We start from the raw sequence: 22797 nt of genomic DNA, 5'->3' as shown, positions 1-22797 counted from the left end.
AGACCATCCTGCAAATTTAGGTTAAAATCTCCATTTTTGGCTGGGTTGACTGGCTCAGAATTCATACCTCCTGCTTGCCACTAATAATATTGTATTTTATAATTTAAAAAAAAATAATTTTGAAAGACAAAATCAGAAATAACACTATGAAAGGTAGCAAAAAAAAATGGAAACAGACTTACAAATATAAAAATCATAAATATTAAAACATCAAGAAATAGAATAGTACAAGTAGTTGAGGGATAATAGAGGAGTTATCTAAAAATATTTCATAAAATGTAGGAAAGTTGTATTTTATATGTTCTGTCAACAAGGATAGAGCGAATCAGTGGTTAAGTAACTTGTCCCATTATATATACCAGAGGCTCAATGCACGAAATTCATGCAAGAGTAGTCCTTCCCTTGGCTGATGGCAACTGCTTCCCTCTGGCACTGGAGACCTGGGCTTCCCTCACGCCCTGGCTTCATTTGGAAGGACTTCCAGGCTAATTAGCATATTACGCTTTCATTTTGTGTGTGTGTGTGTGTGTGTGTGTGTGTGTGTGTGTGATGGCTTATAGATATCAAAAGTAAGATTAAGATATAGGCCTTTTGGCTCTAAACCCATGATATGCTTAGAGTTTGAAATAGTATAGGATAACTCAGACTCATGCTTTTGTAGTAAATTAAAATTGCAAATAGTGCAAACTCTTTGAAAACCAGTGCAGCATTTTTGTATTAAAAAGCTTAAAAATGTTTCTTAACTTTGGATTCCACATTCTCCTGTATGAGTTTCTACATAGGGGAATTAATCCAATATGTGGAAAATTATATACATAAAGATATTCATGACAACATTTTAATTAAAAGAGCAAAAATTGGAAGCTACCCAAATGTTCCACAATAGAACAATGGTTAAATAATACATGGTACACTAGACATATGATAAAATATAGTTTTAAAGTGAGAACATATTTATATTTATCTGTAATGTTAGGGAAAATTAAGACATAAAATTATATGTACATATTTATCTATATATATAAAAGCCTAAGAAACTGTTCAACCATTCAACTGTTTAACCATTCAACCGGTCATTTGACATGCACTGACCACCAGGGGGCAGATGCTCAATGAAGCAGCTGACGCTTGGTCATCTGTGTGCTCCCACAGCAGGAACCTCGCTCAGCTGACCAGAGGGTGCCAGATACTGGGCTCATGGCTGGCAAGTAATTGCCCCTCCCACGGACACTCCCCCTGTACGCCCCTCTCCCATCTAGACCTGGACCAGGATAAAGACCTACAATCGGGACTGACTGGACACAGCCGCTTCTCAGTCAAGGGTGCGACTGGTATCACCCTAGGTTGGGTGCAGAGACTGCAGTGGACCAGCAGCAAGCCTACTGAGCAGCAGTGGCAGCAGGTGCAGTAGGGCTGGCATGAGTGGGAGTGGCTGACTGCCACTTCCTGCACTACTACATCCCTATGGGGATGTTGGACTGCCAGTTTTGGACCAGTCCAACAACCCAAGGGGTCCCGGATTGCCAAAGGGCACAGGCCAGGCTGAGGGACCCCACTGGTGCACAAATTCGTGCACCAGGCCTCTAGTACTAAACATATGTAATAAAAATATAAGAGGGGATACACACAACAAAAATCACACAGTTCTGTGAGGTGATAAAAGAGTAGGTTATCTATACTTCTAGCTTTAGATACTTACATCTATTTTTAATCTTTTTAACCTCAATTCAAGTGATCTCATATAAAGTTCAACATTTATATGGTGGATGAAGTCTGTCATTAGAATAGAAATTGACCAGTGGGGGAAGATGTGGATGAGAGATTTCAACTTTAGGAGTGATACTTATGAATATTTTTGCATCTATGTTCATCTGCGATACTGAATTTAAATTTCTTTTTTAAAAGTGTCTTTATCTGGTTTTGGAATCAGGATAATGCTGGTGTCATTAAATGAGCTTAAGAGACTTCTCCCCTATTTTAATCTTTGGAGTTTGAGAAGGATGAATGTTAGTTTTTCTTTGAATGTGTGATAAGATTAAGCTGTGAAGCCAGCCAGTCAGGACTTTCATTTGTTGGTATTTTTTATTACTACTTGATTTTGTTCTTTATAATTGGTATAATCAGATTTCCTGTTTTGTGGAGGGGGGTGGTTATTTAGTCTTGAAATACTATGTTTCTGGGAGTCTATTTATTCCAGGTAGTCCAATCTGTTGGCATATAATTTTTCACATTATTTTCTTTTAATCCTTTGTATTTCTGTGGTGTCAGTTGCCACTTCGCTTTCATTTCTGATTTTATTTATTTGGGTCCTCTCTTTTTTTATTAATGGGTAGATAAAAGTTTATCAATCCTCTATCTTTTCAAAGAACCAGCTTTGGTTTTACTGATCTTTTGTATTGATTTTTTCAGACTCTTTTCATTTATTTCCACTCTGATCATTATTTCCTTCCTTCTACTATCTATGGGCTTTTTTTTTTTTTTTAATAGTTTATCTAGGTATAAGGTTAAATTGTTTATTGAGGTTTTTTTTTTTTTTTTTCTTGATGTAGCCTTGTATTCACTCTGAATTTTCCTTTTGAGAATACTTTCACTGTGTCCCATAGAATTTTGGATGGTTGTGTTTTCATTTTCATTTGTTTCAAGGTATTCTTTTAAATCTTCTTTAATCTCATTGGTAAGCCATTCATTGTTTAGTTACATGTTGCTTAGCCTCCATGTGTATATATGTTTTTTTCTGTTTTTATCTTATGATTTTGAATTTTGAATTTCATACCATTGTGGTTGCAGAAGACGTTTGATATAATTTCAATCTTCTTAAATTTAATCAGATCTGTTTAGTAACCTAACGTGTGGTCTATTTTGTAATATGTTCCTTGTTTACTTGAAAAGAATATATATTCTGCTTTATGGATAAGATGCTCTGAAAACATCAGTTAGATCCATCTGGTCTAATGTGTCATTTAAGACCACTGTTTCCTTGTTGATTTTCTGTTTGGAAGATCTATCCATTGATGTCTATACAAATTTGTGCACCAGTGGGGTCCCTCAGCCTGGCCTGTGGGATCGGGTCAAAACTGGCTCTCTGTCATCCCTCGAGGGGTCCCAGATTGCAAGAGGGTGCAGACCAGACTGAGGGACCCCACTGGTGCACTTTTGGGCAGGGATAAATGCAGGAGCTCATAACCAGAACAGATCATCTCAATGCACAAAATGTGCTCTGACAAACAGCTCTTCCCCTCTCCTTCCTTCTCATAATCTAACAAGGCGCATTCTCGACATTTAGGCCACTCCACGTTATCATGAGTTTCTGTCACCTCTCCTCCATTAAACCCGTACAGCCGGTGTGATTCACCTTTATTCCAGGCCCAGGAGGAGGTATTCTTCATTCCTCTTTCTCAGATAACTCATTCCAAGCGCCAGAGCTTGGAAGGATAAATGGTTCGAATGGCCTAGGAGAGAAGAGCGCTTCCGTGTCTTTCACTGATTCTTCCTTAATGTCAAGGCAGCACCTCCTGTTGCTTTGCCGAGTCCTGCTCAGCTCAGCGCAGGGGCAAATAGGGCAATGTACACAGATGCAGACTGGGCCTCGACTAAGACTGTGATTTTAGCCTCATGGATCGCACCTGCTAATAGAATGATACAGGAGTCATTTCCCACAGATGTGTGCGAGAACCACTTTTGAACGTTCAGATCATCACAAGCAGAGGGGAAATCTTGACACGAATCTGTCCTGTGATAATGCGTTGACAGGTTAGTTATCGGAAAGACGCGGAACAAGAAGATGCAGCAGAAACAGTCAAGACGAAGGGGAACGAGTCATCCGTCACTCTGACAGGCCTGGAAGGAAATACCTTGTATCACTTCACCGTGAGGGCCTATAATGGAGCTGGGTATGGGCCACCGAGCGGCGAAGTGAGCGCAACCACCAAGAAATCGCGTAAGTGACCTGCTCTCTTTGTTGGTTTCGGACTAAAAGGAAACATCTTATAACATTTCTGAAAGCCACAAGGAGGTACATCATAAGCAGAGCTGAAGGAGAGTTTAGACCCCACAGTCTTGTTCATTGCTTAGATCTGACTTCCCAAAATAACTCAGCAATGTCTGCAGTCACAATGGATAAAGGTCATCCGCCTGTGAAACAAGGCTCAGCGATTTTGACACGAAAGGGAGATAAAAGGATTCAGGTTCAAAGGCTCAGTAGAGTAACTATTAAAATGACAACTCTGGAGCAAAGCCCTCCTTTCTGACTCAGGCTAGAAGGAACCTATGGTGCCAGCCAACTATGAAGCACGCACAAAGACTGCAGGGCAGGGATGTGAGTGAGTGTATGTGAGCCCCCTTTGCCAGTTCTCTCCCTTTGTGTTTTGCAGCCCCCAGTCAAGCACCCGGCAACCTCAGGTGGGAGCAGCAAGGTGCTGAGCTCTCCCTCGGCTGGGAGCCGGTCAGACCATTAGCCAACGAATCTGAAGTCATGGGCTACAAGGTCAGTGTTTCTTCACTCTCTCAGGCAGATGCTGTTCTCAAACTCTGTTATTGTGAGGATGTATAATTAATAAGCCATAAAAAGACCCATCACAGCCCTAGCCGGTTTGGCTCAGTAGATAGAGTGTCGGACTATGGACTGAATGTCCCGGGTTCAATTCTGGTTAAGGGCACATGCCCTGGTAGCAAGTTCAATCCCTAGTAGCGGGGAGGGTGCAGGAGGCAGCTGACCAACGATTCTCTCTCATCATTGATGTTTCTATCTCTCTCTCCCTCTCCCTTCCTCTCTGAAATAAATAAAAATATATTTTTTTAAAAAGACCATCACATACCAGTTGTTTTTTTTCTCAGTCATTTTCCACCTGTATTCCTAGAAAGAATTTCCCGCAGTAAGGAAGCCAAGGCAGTCAGAATTCATTCCCACTGCACATGGCACAGGAAAGGAATGGGTAGGGAAAGCAACAGCAGTTTGAGTAGAAGGTCCCAGGAAGCACAGGGTCAGAACCCGCGGGATGTAGGCAGAGTGCCCTGGCGTTCTTCTCCACAGACAAACTGTGCTGGTGGATGGAAAATACTAGATCACTATCTGATAGAAAGACTTCCTATTAGCAAAGACACGGGAAGAAAAATGCTAGGCCAGCACACAGCGTTGGAAGGAGTTCATGAAGAGAGACAAACTAAAATTTGAAGTATTTTAATAATTTTTTATTTCCAGGGCTCCAAAGTAGATGTATCATTTCACACAGGATCATCCTGCTTCATGTCAGCAAGAAATCTGGAAATAAGAAAACATTTAGATCGTTTGTTCTTGAAAAACAACTTTGTCTCTGATTTTAAAATATATGTGGCCTATGTATTGAATTGGCTGAACTTCAAATTTTAGTCCATATGTCAGATTCGATTTATTGTCTTAAATTCTAGACAGAATCATTCGTTGAATATTATTTATAGCAGAATTTAAACATATTTCAATGGTAATACTTAGACTGAACACTTTCATTTAGGTGGCTTTTCAGCTACCAGAGATGGTAACATTTTGTATACAAAGTGATAAAATTCTAAAGCTAAAAACAAGAAGTTACAAATGGAATATATTTTTAAGGTAAATAATATCCACTAAGAATATTTTAAGATGTAAACTGCAGCATTTCCTACAGACTGTAATCGGTATGGATCACAGACACCTTCACATTCAAATGAACACTCACTCTCCAATCTGTCACAATCCCCAAGCCAAGGACATTGAATTTGGCCTTTTTGGGGTGGGCAGGGGAGCCATTTTCTGAACCCTTTTCTCAGTCCCCGTTTTTACATTCCCTTCCCCCCTGTCCTCACTACCTGTCCTTTAATGCAAATATACCCTTCAATGATGAGGGGTAGAAGTACAATGAGAGGGACGGACCAAGAGCCACTATAAAACCTCATTAGCATTATGGCAAGCAATCTCCCAAACAGGAGTGGCAGATAGAACACCAGAAAAAGCTAGGGGAAAGCACATGGCTTCAGGCCCCTCTCAGGTGAGGGAGAAACACCGTTTAACCTGGAGAACACATGAGGTTGAACACAGGTGCCCAGGTGAGGTGGCCCTACACATTGTTCACAAGGCCATTTCTGTCTCTGTCACTGCTCTTCCTTTTTAGTTTATTTTTAGTTTATTTTTTTTGTCAATTTTCACCCAGGGATTTTTTTCTATTGAATTTTTTTTTTTTTTTTTTTTTTTTTTTTTTTTTTTTTTTTTTTTTTTTAGGGAGAGTGGAATAGAGAGGGAAAGGCTAAGAGGAACATTGATGTGAGAGAAACACATCTATGGGTTTGTCCAGTATCTGGGTTGGGGAGGAGCCTGCAACCAAAGATATGTGCCCTTGACCGGAATCAAACCCGGGACCTTCTGGTCTATTGGCTGACTATCTACTGAGCCAAACCAGCTGGAGCTGCTCTTTTTATACGTGACTGTCTCTCCACCAGGCTATCTATGATTGAAGAAATGGACATTGTCTTACTCATCTCTTTATCCCTGGGGCTTCTAGAATGGATGAATAATCTAACTAACTTTGACCCAGGAAGAGGTATCCATCAATATAGACAGATGCTTTTGTTTGTTTATTCAACTCGGACATCAGTTAGGGCCTTCCGGACTCCTGAGATGCCTGTCCACTTGGATTGATACTGTATGCCACTCCCTGTGGAATTTTGAAGCGCACTCGTCTATTTCTCCAGCTTCTCAGGGAGTGTAAAGTCTATGGCTATTCCAGTCTCATTGGTCTCCTGTATCCTAGCGCTTTCCTTCAGCTTATACTCATTCCAAACACAGATGCAGCCTCTTTCCTGTGATTCCCATAAGTTAGAAAGACTCAGGTATAATGGCTTATACTATCCTCTTACATCTGAGTATGCTTAAAATTTTTCATCATAAAATCATTAAGACAGAATTAGCTTATGTAATGTTATATATATATCATACTTCCTGGAAATTCTTTAGGGGGAGATTGTAGAGGGAAAGACACACAACACACATACACATCTGAAAATTGTTTTATTCTTTTTTATTTTTTATTTTGTTAACTATTTTACTATTTTGTCACTATTTTACTGTACATTATTTCTCCAGGACATATCCTGTGTAGTTGCTATACAATACAATATAATATTAATTTCGTTTCAGGTGTATAATACAATGATTTGACATTTATATACTTTATCACCACACCAGGACTAGTAATCACCTGTTACCATGCAAGTTTATCACAATATTATTGACTATATTCACTTTTCACTTTTTTCATTAACCCCCCACTTCTTTCCTCTCTGACCACCATCAGTTTGACCTCTGTGTCTCTGAGTCCCATTTTGTTTTGCTTATTGATTTGTTTTCTTTTTTTTTTTAGATTCCCCATATAAGTGAAACTATATGGTATTTGTCTTTCTCTGTCTGACTTGTCTCACTTAATATAATACCCTCTAGGTCCATCCATGTTGTTCCAAATGACAAGATTCGATGCAGCCACTATGGAAAACAATATGGAAATTTCTCAAAAACCTAAAAAATACAACTACCATGACCCAGCAATTTCACTTTTGGGTATTTCTCTAAAGAAAATTAAAACATTTAATTTGAAAAGTTAAATGCACCCCTATGTCCATTGCAGGAAAATTTACAATAGCCAAAATATAGATGCAATCCTGGTGTCTATGAATGGACAAACAAGACCCTGTTCTTTTTTTTTTTTAATATATATTTTATTGATTTTTCATAGAGAGGAAGAGAGAGGGATAGAGAGTTAGAAACATCAATAAGATCCTACTGGGGATGCGCCCGCAACCAAGGTACATGCCCTTGACCGGAATCGAACCCGGGACCTTTCAGTCCCCAGGCTGACGCTCTATCCACTGAGCCAAGCCAGTCCCGGCAAGACCCTGTTCTTAAAAGTGCTTTTCAGCCACCCTACAGCCAGTGGCTTCTCCCTGGTACTTGTGGTTCCAACTTCTTTTTATCCAGATTCTATTCATCTTAGTGATTCCTTATCATCTAGCCATTGCCACTGGGGGTTGTGAATCCTCACCCTCTATAATGAAGAGCAATTGTCTCCATTAACCATTCCCAAAATGCTCAGCTGGTGAGCAGACCTTTAATAGGATCCATCCTTTTCAGGGACACTTGTGGGTAGAACCAGCAAAAAAATGTATTCAGTTGTGTTTTTAGGCAAACACACCCTATTATTCTGTTACCATTAGGCATGCACATGAGCTATTTTCAAACTGTGCCTTGGAGAATAGCAGTTCTTTATTAAACTTTTTGCTTAAAAAACTCTCTATGGATGATACACTGGCTCTCAGTTTTTTAGATAACATTTGAGAATAGTCTTGACAATACATTAGACAATTTCCTTTGTGCCTAAAGATAGCTGTCATCGCAACTGCCGATCTATACACTTCCAGATTTTTAAAGCACTCCCTGAACTCTTTACTGTCAATAACTATTTCAGACATGTCTTGATAACTCCTTAACCTTCTCATATTTCTCATTCTTATTCATCTTTTCTAAATTAGGATTTTAAAATGAGCCAAGATTCTCTAAAGCACCTAAGACTGACAATGAATTTAATGTCTCTTTTTACTTAGTAAGCCTACTTACAGACTCACAGAAGTACACCTCCCTGGATGTATTGATAAAAACCACATTTAATTTCAAACTCCCTTTGTTACCATCAATTGGTATTTTTTCTGCTTTCACCTTTTGTTCCTAATTCTCAACGGATCCACAAATTTGTCTTCAACTCTGGATTTTACAGCAACATTAGATATGCATTACTGGTTGCATTTTTCTTTGTCATAAGAATTGTAATTTATCTACCCTAATAACAGTGTCCTCTAATACAGTCACTCCCCTGCCAATCCTCACCAATTTACATACATTCCCATCGCTATGTATTTGCTTTCTAATTACCTCATGTGGATGAACAGAATTCTAATTCATTACTCTGCTACATTCAAAATGAGAAGCATATATTCTGATACAATTGTCATTTTAAAGTCAAAAGAAACTGCTGCAGGCATCATTTAAGAAGTGTTTCTGATTCCCCATATCTTGACTAAGTAAGTATCCACTCCATGAATTGCTTTACCATCAAATATGTTTCCTATTGCAGCACATGATACACTTCATTGCATCATTACCTATATCCACCATGCATTAGACTATAAGTGTCATAAGGGCAGAAAACATTTGGTCTCTTTCTCTGGCAAATCTCCAGTATATAGCACTATGCCTGGTCTACATAAGAAATATTAATAATACTCTTACCAGTTTGTAACTACATCGAGGCTATGGCTTCCTTTCTTATAAGAATTTCAGTGGATACAATTATTGCACATGTCATATACACTTATACAGAAGTATTTTTATTTCGTGTATGTAGGTTAGTTTGAGTTAAAATCACATTTTTATAAGAAAACGGTATTATAGATTTTTGTCTAGGTTCTCAAGCCAGTCCATATTTTTTTGATGCAAATGTGAATGCTGGCCATTGACAATGAACAATGATGAAGCAAAAGTAGCTTTATCTTATTACATTTCCCATGCACCAGGTCCTGTGTTAGATATTTCATATGCATCTTCTCATTTTATTCTTCGAACAAAAAGATAAAATAAATGTTATTATCTCTACAGTAGAGGTACTTGAGGTTTAGAAAGGTTGGCAACTTGCCCAGATTTGCCCACACAGGAATGCACAGGAGATTATTTTTATTTTGAAGGAGATTTGTTTTGATTCCTGATCTGTATGATTTGCAAAGCTATTGATCTTTCCATTATGCAAAGCAATCATATTATAATACCAACAATTACGAAAAAGCACAGAAATAATGAAACTGGATAAAAATGCATTTTAACATATCTCTTTTTTTAATTTCTTTATTGATTAAGATATTACATGTGTCCTTATCCCCTATTACCCCCCAACTTCCCCTCCCCCTCATGCCAGAGGATTTGTATGCATGCATATGTGTAAGCCTAGCCAATGGACACAGACAACAGGGGGGTGAGGGCGTTTTAACATATCTTCACTGCTGCTACTGCTTGATTATTAGACACACACACAAAAAAAGATTTATTGGGGGTAAATGAGTAGGAACAATACGATATAGTGAAATTTCTCTGAGCTGATCGTGAGAATGCTAAACTAATATAATTTCTACCGTAACTAGTCACATGAGCTTGCATAAATTGCATAATTTCTATGACATTAATATTTTGATATGTAAACAGTGTAATTCTGTATCCTAATTTGTTGTTCTGAAACTCTGCCATGAATATATATTCAATTCTAGTGCCATACATAGATATCTGAAAAAGGCTTAACTTCGTTACCCAATGTATCCAAATGCCAGTTCACAAAAAAACAAACAAACAAACAAAACAAGCAAACCACCAAAGTAAAATTAATAAAATGTTAAACTTCTCAGCCATTTCCTACATTAAGGGTTTACTATTGATATATTTATCAAATTATATTTTTACTTCTTCCAAATGATTAAAGGTTGACAGCTTTGACTACTTCCAGGATACTGTTTCTTCCAATGACCAAGGATGGAAGACACCCAGTGACCCACCCCCTCGCTACATACTTCTCTGGCCTCGTTTCTTATGAGTCTTCCCATACATCTCGTCTCTATTCCATACCCCAATAATATGGATTTTTAGTGCTTAGATGTATATTTTCATCTTCTTTCTAAAATTCTTCTCCCCTGGAACAACTGGTGAACTTGACTCGTCTTTAAATGTTTAGCTCAGGCATCACCTCCTCTGAAAAGCCTTCCCTAACCTCCAGACAGAGTTAAATTCTTCTGTGCTTTCAACAGCACATGGCATATACTTCCAGTCGAGTCACATAGCACATGTATGACATTGTTCTTGTATGTATCTAAGCTATGAGTTCCTTGTATTTAGCTCATAATGTGGCATGCAGTAGACTGTTAACATTTGAAAGCCTCACTTGAATATCATTATGTTTAAAACCCTGTCATCATTCCTAGGTTTTTTATAGGCAAGAGGGCCACAGCAACAGTCAAGTGATTGAAACACAGAAACCTCAAGCAGTAGTACCACTCCCCGATGCTGGAGTCTATATCATTGAAGTTCGAGCATCTAGTGAAGGAGGGGATGGAACAGCTAGTTCCCAAATCAGGGTACCATCATATTCAGGTAAGTTTTGACATACTAGGCTTAATTTGATGTCTACTCAAAACATCAAGATGTTATAAACCTCCTGAAAATTAATATGATGAATTGCATGGTCCAGAGATTTTGAAGGGTTTCTTTTCTCATTCTGATTGCCATGTCATACTCTGATTAATGCAAATCATTGTAGTCTGCCCCAAACTGCAGAATTCCTGTAAATTAAAAAAAAGGAGATGACAGTTTCATTTAAATGTCCTCATTTGCGAAACTCCCTTGCCTTTCCTGATTTCAAGCAGTACCTTGTCATTTGGGTTTTGAAATATTGCTTTTAAACTGGTATAGCTCTAGTTTGACATATCTATTTCTCTATTGTCTTGACTTCCTTCATCATTACATAATGGAGCATGAGGGATGGGAAAGTTCAAAGAGAATATTTTTTAAAATTTCAGAGATAGGAAGGGAGAGGGAGAGATAGAAACATCAATGATGAGAGAGAGTCATTGATTTGCTGCCTCCTGCACTGGGGTCCAGCCCACAACCTGGGCATGTGTCCTTGACTGGAATTGAACCCAGTGTAGATCAGTGGTTGGCAAACTTCTGCTCAAGAGCCACTGCAGCTTGTGATCCGAAGTTTTCCACTCTTGACTAATGAGTTTGCCGACCACTGACCTAGACGCTCGATTCCAATAATTACAGTTTGTTGTTGTTCCTTATGATTAAGCCCCTATCCAAGTGGTCAGCAAACTCATTAGTCAACAGAGCAGCAAACCGCAGCTTGCGAGTCGCAGTTTGATGACCATTGGTGTAAATTATAAAGCAAGAATGATCAAACATAATATTTAAGGAATCAAAATGAATTCCTTGTTCCAGTCTTATAACTTTTTGGTACATCTTAAATTACTTTTAAAAAAATTAAAAGTAAAAAAACATAAGATGCAGGAAATCTGACTTTTTCAGAAATTCAGATGAAAATACTTAAGAATATAAATATGTTGTGACCACTCAAAAAGTTATTATACTTTATAATTCATTTATAAAAATATAGTTTCAAGAAAACTATTATAATGTAGAGACATTGATTAGTTCACAATAAAACTGTTTAAATGTGAATGTTAAATCTTAAAGAGTACTTTGAAAGACTAAAGATTATTTTGAAAAGTGAAAAAGATGACAGTCTCTTAGCTTCATAATCTCAGATTTCTAATAACAATACTACAAAGAGCTTATACAGTGCCCTACTTATGTTCTTGGCATTATGCTAGTTGTTTTTCAGATGTTGTTATTTTCTCCTTATAGCAACCTCATGTGTTAAGTATTTTATTATTCTCTGTCTCTCTAAGATTCCTTTCATACTCAAATGCAATCAAATTCTAAAGTATCATTTGAATAAGATCAACCCAAGCTTAGAGGAACTTATAAAGATTTTGATTCTCCCATTTAACTAGGAATAGCCCTAGCTGGTTTGGCTCAGTGGATAGTGTCGGTCTGCGGACTGAAAGGTCCCAGGTTTGATTCCAGTCAAGGGCACATGCCCAGATTGTGGGCTTGATCCCCAGTGGAGGGTGTGCAAGTGAGATGTTTTTGTGAAATGTCATGTAGGTTGATTTAGAAATAAATAAGTAGAAAGGATATGTTCAGTTTCTTTTTATTAAGCATGCACATACCACTCTAGTGAGGCTTTGTCATCATGCCTTTTTGTAGCTAAAATGTGGCCATGCACTTCATAATAACCTCATTTTGTACAAGCCAAAACATATGTAATATTCTCCAATATGTTGATTAATAAGTTTTAGTAATACCTTACCTGTAAAAATTTTCAAAGATGTGTTGTTTTGTAATGTGTGTGGCTTACCAAACAAATGATTCTTTGGCACTTAAGTAACCAGGTGAAAATAACTCTATTTCTGTAATGAAAATCACACCCAGAATGTTGTAATATTTAATCTGGCCAGAGAAGATAAAGTGATAGAAGAATGATTTCAAAATTGAGTGGTAGATTTTATTATTGATCCATCATTAAGGTCTTAACCCAGGCCAATCATTGTTTTAAGAAAGACAATACATAAAAGCATCTGATTTTACTAATCCCTAGCTCAGTGAATTTCAGCAAGTTCTATAATCTTTCTAAGTCTGGTTCCCTCATTGACAACAGGAGGGTAAATATTACTTGCTGTATATGAATGTTGTGAGGTTCAAATAAGATAATATATATAGTCCTTGCCTGTTTGGATCAGTGGTTAGAATGCCCACTGAAGGGTCACTGGTTTCATTCCTAGCCAAGAACAAATACATCCCCAGTGCCTATAGGGGCACGTGGGAGAGGTAACCAATCAATGTATCTCTCTCACTATAATGTGTATCTCTCCTCCTCCCTCTCTCTTTCTTCCCCTCTTAAAAAAAAAATCAATGGGGGGAAAAAAAAACCTCGGGTGAGGATTTAAAAAAAAGAAAGAAAGAAAAAAGATAATATGTATAGTACCGTGCATGGCATGCAATATGCATTCATTAAATATAAGTTATGATGATGATACTTCAGAAGACATTTGGTTTGAAGAACCATTTCTGAAGTTAGATCTAAGAGTAGCACTTAGTTTGTGATTATGTGGAGCTATGAGAACTACTTCAAACTAATCAATTCAGATCAGTCACTTCAATCAAACAACCACCTTATACATTAACTGCATAAATGTGTTTTGGGTCTCAAGAAGGAAGAACTTCTGGTTGAAAGCAAGAGTAATGAAATATAACTCTCCATTGGAGACTTTGGTGTGAGGATCTACTCAACTGAAACTCAAATCAATCAAGAACCTTTAAATAAATGTAATAATATGCTAGTATTAAATTGAAAAAATGTCTAAAGTAATTAAATTATACATTTTTATTGCCATAAACTTTTACAAATTGCTTTTATTCCATGCCGTCCACTGTGTACTATAGAAATTCTTTTGTTTTATGTACTTGTAATGTGGGATGTTTTCCATTATTACATTATTGGTAAAACTTACTCTGAATCTTCTAATTAGATGTGTTTATTAGACATGGCATTGCCTTTTTAATAAAATATTTCATATATACTTCTGACCTCCATAAAACTTATGGGAACCCCAGACAATGTCTCATTTCATAAATACTGGAAACACTCTCATCAGACAGAGAACCAATGTTGCATGCATTTGTCTTATATGCCTGAAAACAATTCTTTCCTAGCTCAAGTAAAATCAAAATAATTTGCTCTATTGCTGCTTCTCTCTTTTCACAGGTGGAAAAATCACTAGTGCTCAGTCAACCCTCCATACTCTCTCCACATCTTCATCATCAGTAACGTTGCTCTTGGCATTGATGATTCCTTCAACCTCTTGGTGAAAACTGCAGACTTAGTTTGCTTTACTCTGATAATAGTGGTGAAGAGTGTACTGTAAGTGGAGACCCAGGACATTGGAATGAGCTTTAAAAACTTGGGATTATACATGATGCACTTATAGGAGGATGGAGGAAATATTACTTATCCAACAGGTTTTTCTTTGTTTTTTGTTTTTGTTTTTTGTTTGTTTGTTTTTTGCCAATGGAGAGGACAGTGCGTGGTCCAATAAAAATATGCAGGTTGTATGCAATGATTTTTTAAAGCAATGGTAATGTCTGTCTAATGCACTCTTTACTTTTTTAATATGTTGGAATTTGATTTTATATCTGATAACTCTAAGTGTGTGCCATCCATTTGTTAAGGAAGTGGTTTCTAGCAGATCTGTTTCAAACACAAATTCAAAACCGAGAATGAAAACTTTGGTTAAGACTCTGAATCTACTGTTTTTTCATTTTCCCTTTGGCTGATATTTCAATTGACAACATGACAGGAGATATAAAAAATACTTCAGTTGTGCAGGCCATTATAGGACAAGTATACAAAAATTTTCTGAAAAAATATTGTATGACTGCATAGTGAAATAGCAAAATTTGTCAATATGCTATTCTATATGCATCCCTAGAGCAAGTTATTAGGGTAGGGAATAAGCCATTTATATTAGTGCAAGATGAATAGCAAGTGAGTCCAAATGAATTTAAATGATGTTATTTTTCATCCAGTTCTATGTTATCCAGCTGCAAATATATTAAATGCTTATTTTTAATAACAGAAGATAGTTTAAAGTCACAAAAAACATGGTTACTGAGAACTGCAGACACTGACTTGCTGCAAAGGGTGCTAACTTGTAAATGAAACGACGACAGACACAGCTTCCTGTTTCCACACCTACTGCCAAAACAGAGGTGGAACGAGGTCCAAGGTTTTCCTCTAACTGCAAATCATTTTAAGGATAATGAAAAATCGTTGTGCAAATAATTATGCATACAGATCGTCTGTAAATTGAAACAGTTCAAGCATAACAAATTTTGATATTTAAACAGTTCTGTGCGTCACATACCTCTTATAAAGTGTTACCAACTGTTAAGAGGATCTCTTGGCTAAACTGATTTTTTAAATTAAACTGTGGAAACATGGTCACAGTACAAAGTGAGCCCCTTTTGCTGTGTGGAGGAGTCAACCGAGACCTATTTGATCCTAGATAGTTGTTAGGAAGTGAGGTGAAAGTTTGCTGCTTGGCGATATTTTTACAGAAGTTCTGACCAACATGAGAACTTGCCAGCGTCTGCATCACACCCAAGAAGATGCCTGAAGGGAAAGTTATTGCCAAGTCATACACCAAAAAACAGCCTGCATGTTAACAGGTAATGTTAATCTATACTAATAAAAGGGTAATATGGTCATTACACTGGATCAACCGGACATCTTCCAGATGTCTGACATCCTTCCGGATAAAGCCAGGGCCTGGCCTAGCAGAAGCCGCTCCAGGGGAAGTTAAGCTGGCCGTGGTCATGGTCCTGAGTGCCTATGGCCAGCCAGAGGGGAGGAATCCTGGGTTCTGGGTGCCTGCAGCCAATCAAAGGGAGGGAAGCTAGGGTCCCAGGTGCCTACAGCTGGCCAGAGGGAGGGAAGCCTGGAGGGGTCCTGGGTGTGGGGGCCAAGGCAGAGGCAGTTAGGGGCAATCAGGCAGGCAGGCAAGTGGTTAGGGGCATCCAGGCAGGCAGGCAAGTGAGCAGTTAGGAGCCAGCGGTCCCAGATTGTGAGAGGGATATCCAACTGCCAGTTGGGATCTGGCCTAAACTGGCAGTTGGACATCCCCCCAAGAGGTCCTGGATTGCAAGAGGGTGCAGGCTGGGCTGAGGGACCCTCCTTCCATGCAAGAATTTTGTGCACCATGCCTCTAGTATGAGAATAATTAGCAATTTCTTTTATAACTTTCATTCTATTTGCATCTTTAACAGGAAGCCAAATGAAGCAATATTGAGCTCAAACTGGTGGCTCTAGAGGTTAATTCCTGTAGAATCAGAGGAGAAATTTAAATTTCTATTCTGAATACCCTAAAAGATTAGTTTCAGAGCCACAGTACAATTAATTATGATAATTACTCTTATTTTTTAAGAAATTATGTCCAAAAAACCCCTAAACAAGTAGTGACTTAAAAGACTATTTGAGTTAACAGATTATTCTAATAAATTATTACATATGTTGAATATTGAAGTCAGTGAATAATAATGACCAAATGGCCTTCCTTGAACACCTTTGTATTGGATGGAACTGGACTTTGCAGAGAGGGATGCTATTAGGCAGGCAAAATATGAGCTTTCCTGGGTGTAGCATAGCTTTCAGGAGCAAAATGTGCACCTGAAAAGAATGCAGCAAGAATATTTAAAAATGGGCAATAATTTTTATTTTATATTTTATTAATTAAACCGTTTTCTTCATTTTTCATGGTGTTTTATATAAGACTTAGTGACAGACTTTAAAAATCAAGTTATTACTATAACTCTTATAAAATAACCTCCAGCACAAAATATAAAGTCAGTATAGGGCAAATTCAAATTAACCAATATTTTCACCTAGCTGATGGATGGTATATACCTGACAGAATATTTAAATATATTGTAGAATTCTGATGTTGTATTCTAAGAGAAATCAAAGATATGGGATGTTTTTACTCGACATGCACAGAATAGGTATTTTGCATCATAAACCTATTTTTAAAAATAGGTTTGAAATGTTTATGTACTTATATATTGCATACTTGTTACTTTGAAGAAAACAAAACAACTTTCTTTATCAAGGTACATTATTTTCCAGCTGCAATACTAAGTGAGCTTTTTCTTGGATGGGATAATAACCGCACAGTCTTAAATCACTAAAGAGACTGTATTTTTGTATAATGTCAATTGAATTATGAAGAAAAAAAACACTCCTCATAATTAAAAATTCCATGAAAGTGAATGTTTTCCATACCTACATGAAGGTATTGTGGACCCCCTGCCAAACCGTCAAATATATTGTATACAGTATGTATATATGTACTATATATAAGGTTATATACCGTGTGGAAGGCACAGTCAGATAATAATTCTGTGTACTGTTCTTGTAACATTAGATCTTTTTAATAAATAATTCTCTTTTTATTGACTTTTATCTTCTCTCCTGTCAACTATATGAATGTCATTATTTATGTCACATAAAACACATATACTCATGATTATGGTAATGTTTTCACACTGAACATATGATTATCCACAGATGTCTATGGTCGTTTCAACTTGACAGTTGGAAGCTACCTCAAAGAATAAACTAAGCAAAAAAGCAGTACAAATGAGATAAGTTCATAGTTAGATGCACGATTTATTTCTTCTCAGGATGGAGACTTTATTAAATGAGTTTTGTAAATAGTTTGGTAAATGTGTACTTCTGCTTCTATTAGGAACAGTATATCCCAACTACAACCTAGGCAGTTATTCACTCCTTTGTGCTCCCTTAGCACTGTGTGTGCATCTCTATTATAACAACCATCACAAGATGTTACGATGATTTGTTTATGAGTGTTTTCCCTTCACTAGTCTATGAGATCCTCCAATCATTTTAGGATTTCTCTCACCAGTGTTCAGCACATGTCAAGTTAGCAATTAATTGCATTTAAGTGAATGTTGGCCTTAAATATTTCTTTTAGACGAGACTTTCCAGACCTGAGTCATCATCCAAATCTTGGAGCTTTGACTCAGTAGGTCAGACTAGGGAACCTGTATTTTCAAAATCTTCTCAAGAACAAAAAGGTATAACTAATGAAGAGAATTTAGAAATAAGTAGTAAAATTTTTATAGATTTACCATTTGACCTGGGAATCCTGGGATTAGGAATCTATTTCTAAGAACGACTAACAAAAATATGCAATTTTATGTGAATATATAAGGTATAAGTTATACAAGGTAAATATATGCTCACTTTTGTGTAAGTGGGAAAATACACACATATTTGCTAATATTTGCTAAAAGATATAATGAAGAATAAACTAAAGACTAATAAAAATTATTATCTACCAAGATAGGAGAGAATGGGACATGGTAATAAATATGCAAGCAAGCTCTTTCTCAATGTATTTATTTCTTAGTTTTAACCTTGGAAGTACATAAATGTTTACATTAATTTAAAAATCAAGCAAAAAGAAAAAAGCAACCTCCAAAAAATAAGTGGGAAATAAGGAAACTAACCAAACAACTGTTGGTTAATAAGCTAAAGTTTTTTTATAGAATTTAACTTCATGGATAAGTCTTTCCAGTCAGTATGTTGACAGTACATCCTAATGAGGCATACATTTCAAGAACAACACACACATCAAAAGTATAAAATCTTAAACTGCATTCATTGGTCTTCTTGTGAGTAGCACAACTAGTCGAATTATTTTTAAACTAGCCAATATATAAATATGAATGTGAAAAGTATTTAAAATGTACATTTTGGGGATAAGAGAAAAGAGATACATATACAAATTTTTTAGTTAAATAAAATTTGTAATCTTTGATTTATCAGTATGAAATATCAGTGTGAATTTGTAGTTTGACATTTTTCTTAAAAATGACCTATTATTTAGCTTTGTGAACTGAAAAGGCTAGAAGAACATTGAATACTCTCAATAGATAAATAATACAAGTACTGATTAAATAATGCACAAATTTTTCCCTTCAAATGTCATTCATCTTTAGAAGGAAATTTACTGCAGAAATTATTGATTTAAGATCTTGGATATGAAGTGAACAAGATGAATCCAGGTTTTCTTTTTGTGCCTTTAAAGACTACCATCTGTGTGAGATAAATTGAGCTCAGAAAAGAATAATGACAGACTAATAATAATAGACTGAAACAAAAGTAATATCTAAAAATCCATGGTTTCATACTAATATTCACACAAAACTTTGGTTATTTTTGTTGGATGCAAGATTCATCATTCTGAGAATTATTATTAAAATGTAAAAGGGAAAGAATTAAGTATGTATCTTGACTTTTTTGTAAAGGCCATGTATTAGGATAATCAAATAGCTGATTAAAGATAACTTGACTTTATAAAAGAATCACAGCTAATAAATGCAAAAGGAATAATAAAAATAAAATAATAGTAATGTAGAACACTCTTCAGGATGATGACCCAGTTTTTTTCATAAGTCAATAGCATGGGATCAGGAGATAAGGAAGGAGTAGAATTTCTCTTTAAATGAAACTTAAGAAATGTATGAAAATCAAACACTTTGTTCAAATTCTGAACAATAGGGAGGTGGGGAAAGGGCAGAGGGTGGGGTGGGAACCTGATGGTGGGGAGCAATGGAGGGGAAAAAAAGAGGAACATTTGTAATAATTTGAACAATAAAGATTTATTTAAACAATATAATAAAATAAAAAATAAAAACCAATGGAAAAATATCCTTGGATGAGAATTAAATAAATAATAATAATAATAATAATAATAATAATAATAATAAATTACAAAATTTAAAAATAAATAAATAAATAAACTGTTAGAAGAGGCAAAAGAAAAAAGAAAAATGGGATATGGTTACATATGTTAACGAAAAAAACATTGAAACCTGTAAAGAATTTTTTAATGAGTTTATTTGAGCCAAAACTGTCGACAATTGCCGGGAAGCAAAATCTCAACGGATTGAGATAATGCTCCGAAGAAAGGCGGGTTACATTTCTCTATTTATACACCGAAATCAAAGGAGGGACATAGGTGAGTTACATGAAATTCATTGGTGATGGAGTAAGGAGGCGGGAGAAAGCAAAGCGGTGGGAAACTCCTGGGATTGGATAAAAAGTAAAATGATGGACATGTACTCAGGTGAGTGCAGGAACAATTAACATGATAAAGAAGGAATTTGAGGCATCTGTCCTGGCACCCACCACATTTGGTTGTTCCCCAGGGGCTCAGGAAAAAGGGAAGTTACAAGTTACCCAGACATCTCACAGATATGTTATCTTAGAGGCAAAAAGGCAAATGGGCTCAGTAAAAAGATCAAAGTTGATCTTTGTCTGGGAAAATATCTGGGACAGCACTACCTACTATAACCTGTTAGATATTTTAATTTTCAAACCATCTTTTGTGGTTATCTTAGGTCTCTGGGTTTGCAAGACTGCCACGCAGGCCTTCCCTGAGCTTGTCAGGTTAGCATGTGGCTCTTTTCTTTCACACATAGAATATCATATGCTAAAATAATGTAGTTATTTAGTTTTTTGGTTTTTTTTTTTTTTAAAGATGTGCAATGACATGATGGCAGAGATTTACTTTAAAAATATCACCAAAAAGAGCAAGGAAGAAAGGAACAGAAAAAGGATGGGAGAAAAGAATGAAGCAATGAAGAGAAAGAAAAAAATTTTTAAGGGATAGATATGTGCCTAAGAACACAATATCAAACTACATGAAGCAAAAATTAATAGAACTGTAAGGAGAAAGATGAATCTACTATCATAGTTAGAGACTTCAACAACCCTCTATCTGAAATAGACAAATCCAGCAAGCAGTAAACCAGTAAGAACACAGTTAAATCCAACAACACTATCAATCAACTGGATATAATTGACACTATAGACTACTTCATCCAGTAACAGAGGAATGCACATTCTTCTCAAGCTCACGTGGAACATTTATCTAGATAGACCACACTCTGGGCCATAGATCTGAACAAATTTAAAAGAATAGATGTTCTACAATATCTTTTCTCAGACTATAATAAAATTAAACAAGAAAAAAATAGAAAGATAAATAGGAAATCCCAAAATACATGGATATTAAATAATACACTCCTAAATAACATATGCATCAAAGAAAATACCTCAAGAGAAATTGAAAAATATTTTTAGCTAAATGAAAATGGAAACAACCTGTTAAAAATTATGGGATACAGCAAAAGTAGTGCTTAAAATTTGATAGCATTGAATGCATATACTAGAAAAGAGGAAAAATCTAAAATCAATATCTAACTTTTCACCATAAGAAACTAGAAGAAAAAAAAAGCAAAGTAAATCCAAAATAAGCTGAAGAAAATAAATAAGAAATCAATAAAAGTGAAAACAGAAAATCATTACAGAATTTCAATAAACCAAAAGCTGTTTCTTTGTAAGGATCAATAAAATAAACCTAGTCAAGATAATAATGTAAAAAGAGAAAGTACCAATTATTAATATCAGAAATGAAATATGGAATATCATTTTAGATTACATGAACATCAAAAAAATATTAAACACCCACAAATTTCACAACCTAAATGAAATGAAAAAGCAATTTTCCAAAATACTAGTACATACAAGAAAAAATAAGACAATCTAAATAAGCCTACATCTAAAAAGATATTAAATCAACAATTGATAACCTTCCAAAACAGAGAGCACGAGGACCAGATGGGTCCATTGGTGAAATTTATCAAACATTTAAGGAAAATATTTTCTCAATTCTCTATAGTCTTTCAAAGTATAAAAGTCAAGGGGATACACCTGAATTTATTCTGAGGCCAGTATTACCCTAATATCAAAACCAGACAAAGATATGACAAGAAAAGAAAATTAAGTAGAATACAGCAATTTATAAAAAGAATTATACACCACAACCAAGTGGGAATTATTACAAATATGCAAGACTGGTTTAATACTTATAACCCAACAAGAGGCCTGGTGCATGGATTTGTGCACTCATAGGGTCCCTCGGCCTGGCCTGTACCTTCTAGCAATCCGGGACTCTTTGGGGAGCCAGTTTCAGCCCAATCCCCACAGGCCCAATCCACACAGGAGGGAGTCCAATCCTGTGCATTGAGCATCTGTCCCCTAGTGGTCTGGCCCCATAATAGCAAACCTGTCAACTAATGTTCAGTGATTCAGTCACTTAGGCTTTTATATATAGAGAGATTATTGAGATTTATTAAATCACAGGCTGAAAAAGGAAAAAAAATTATATGACTATTATCAATAGATACAGAAATAACATTTGACAAAATCCAGCACCCACTAATTTTAAAAACTCTCAGCAATTTAGGATTAAAGAGTAACTTTCTCAACTTGATAAAGAATACCCTGTTTCCCCGAAAATAAGACAGTGTCTTATATTAATTTTTGCTCCCAACAATGCGCTAGGTCTTATTTTCAGGGGATGTCTTATTTTTCCATGAGGAAGAATACGGTACACATTTATTGTTAAATGAAAATAAAGGAAATGTATTACCTGTATATGATACGGTAGTACGGTAGTTGTCAACACAAACCAGACAAACTGTGAATCCTACAGTAT

At 36.2% G+C, this 22797-nt stretch overlaps 1 protein-coding gene across 5 annotated transcripts in view; it reads left to right on the top strand.

Annotated features, from left to right (window-relative positions):
• Positions 1-17600, top strand: part of CNTN5 (contactin 5) — a 917150-nt gene extending 899550 nt beyond the window's left edge. For all 5 annotated transcript variants that reach the window (XM_084894670.1, XM_084894671.1, XM_084894674.1 and 2 more), the window contains 4 exons: positions 3751-3937; positions 4371-4483; positions 11014-11182; positions 14418-17600. In XM_084894670.1, coding sequence (XP_084750796.1) covers positions 3751-3937; positions 4371-4483; positions 11014-11182; positions 14418-14521 — 573 coding nt within the window. In that variant the 3' untranslated portion in view covers positions 14522-17600. The remainder of the gene's footprint in view (positions 1-3750; positions 3938-4370; positions 4484-11013; positions 11183-14417) is intronic.
• Positions 17601-22797: the final 5197 nt, after the last annotated feature.

This window comes from Pipistrellus hanaki, assembly GCF_964339955.1.
Source record: "Pipistrellus hanaki genome assembly, chromosome: 9".
Taxonomy (NCBI): domain Eukaryota; kingdom Metazoa; phylum Chordata; class Mammalia; order Chiroptera; family Vespertilionidae; genus Pipistrellus; species Pipistrellus hanaki.
The sequence above is the reverse complement of the archived record's forward strand: the minus strand, read 5'-3'. Positions and strand labels throughout refer to the sequence as shown.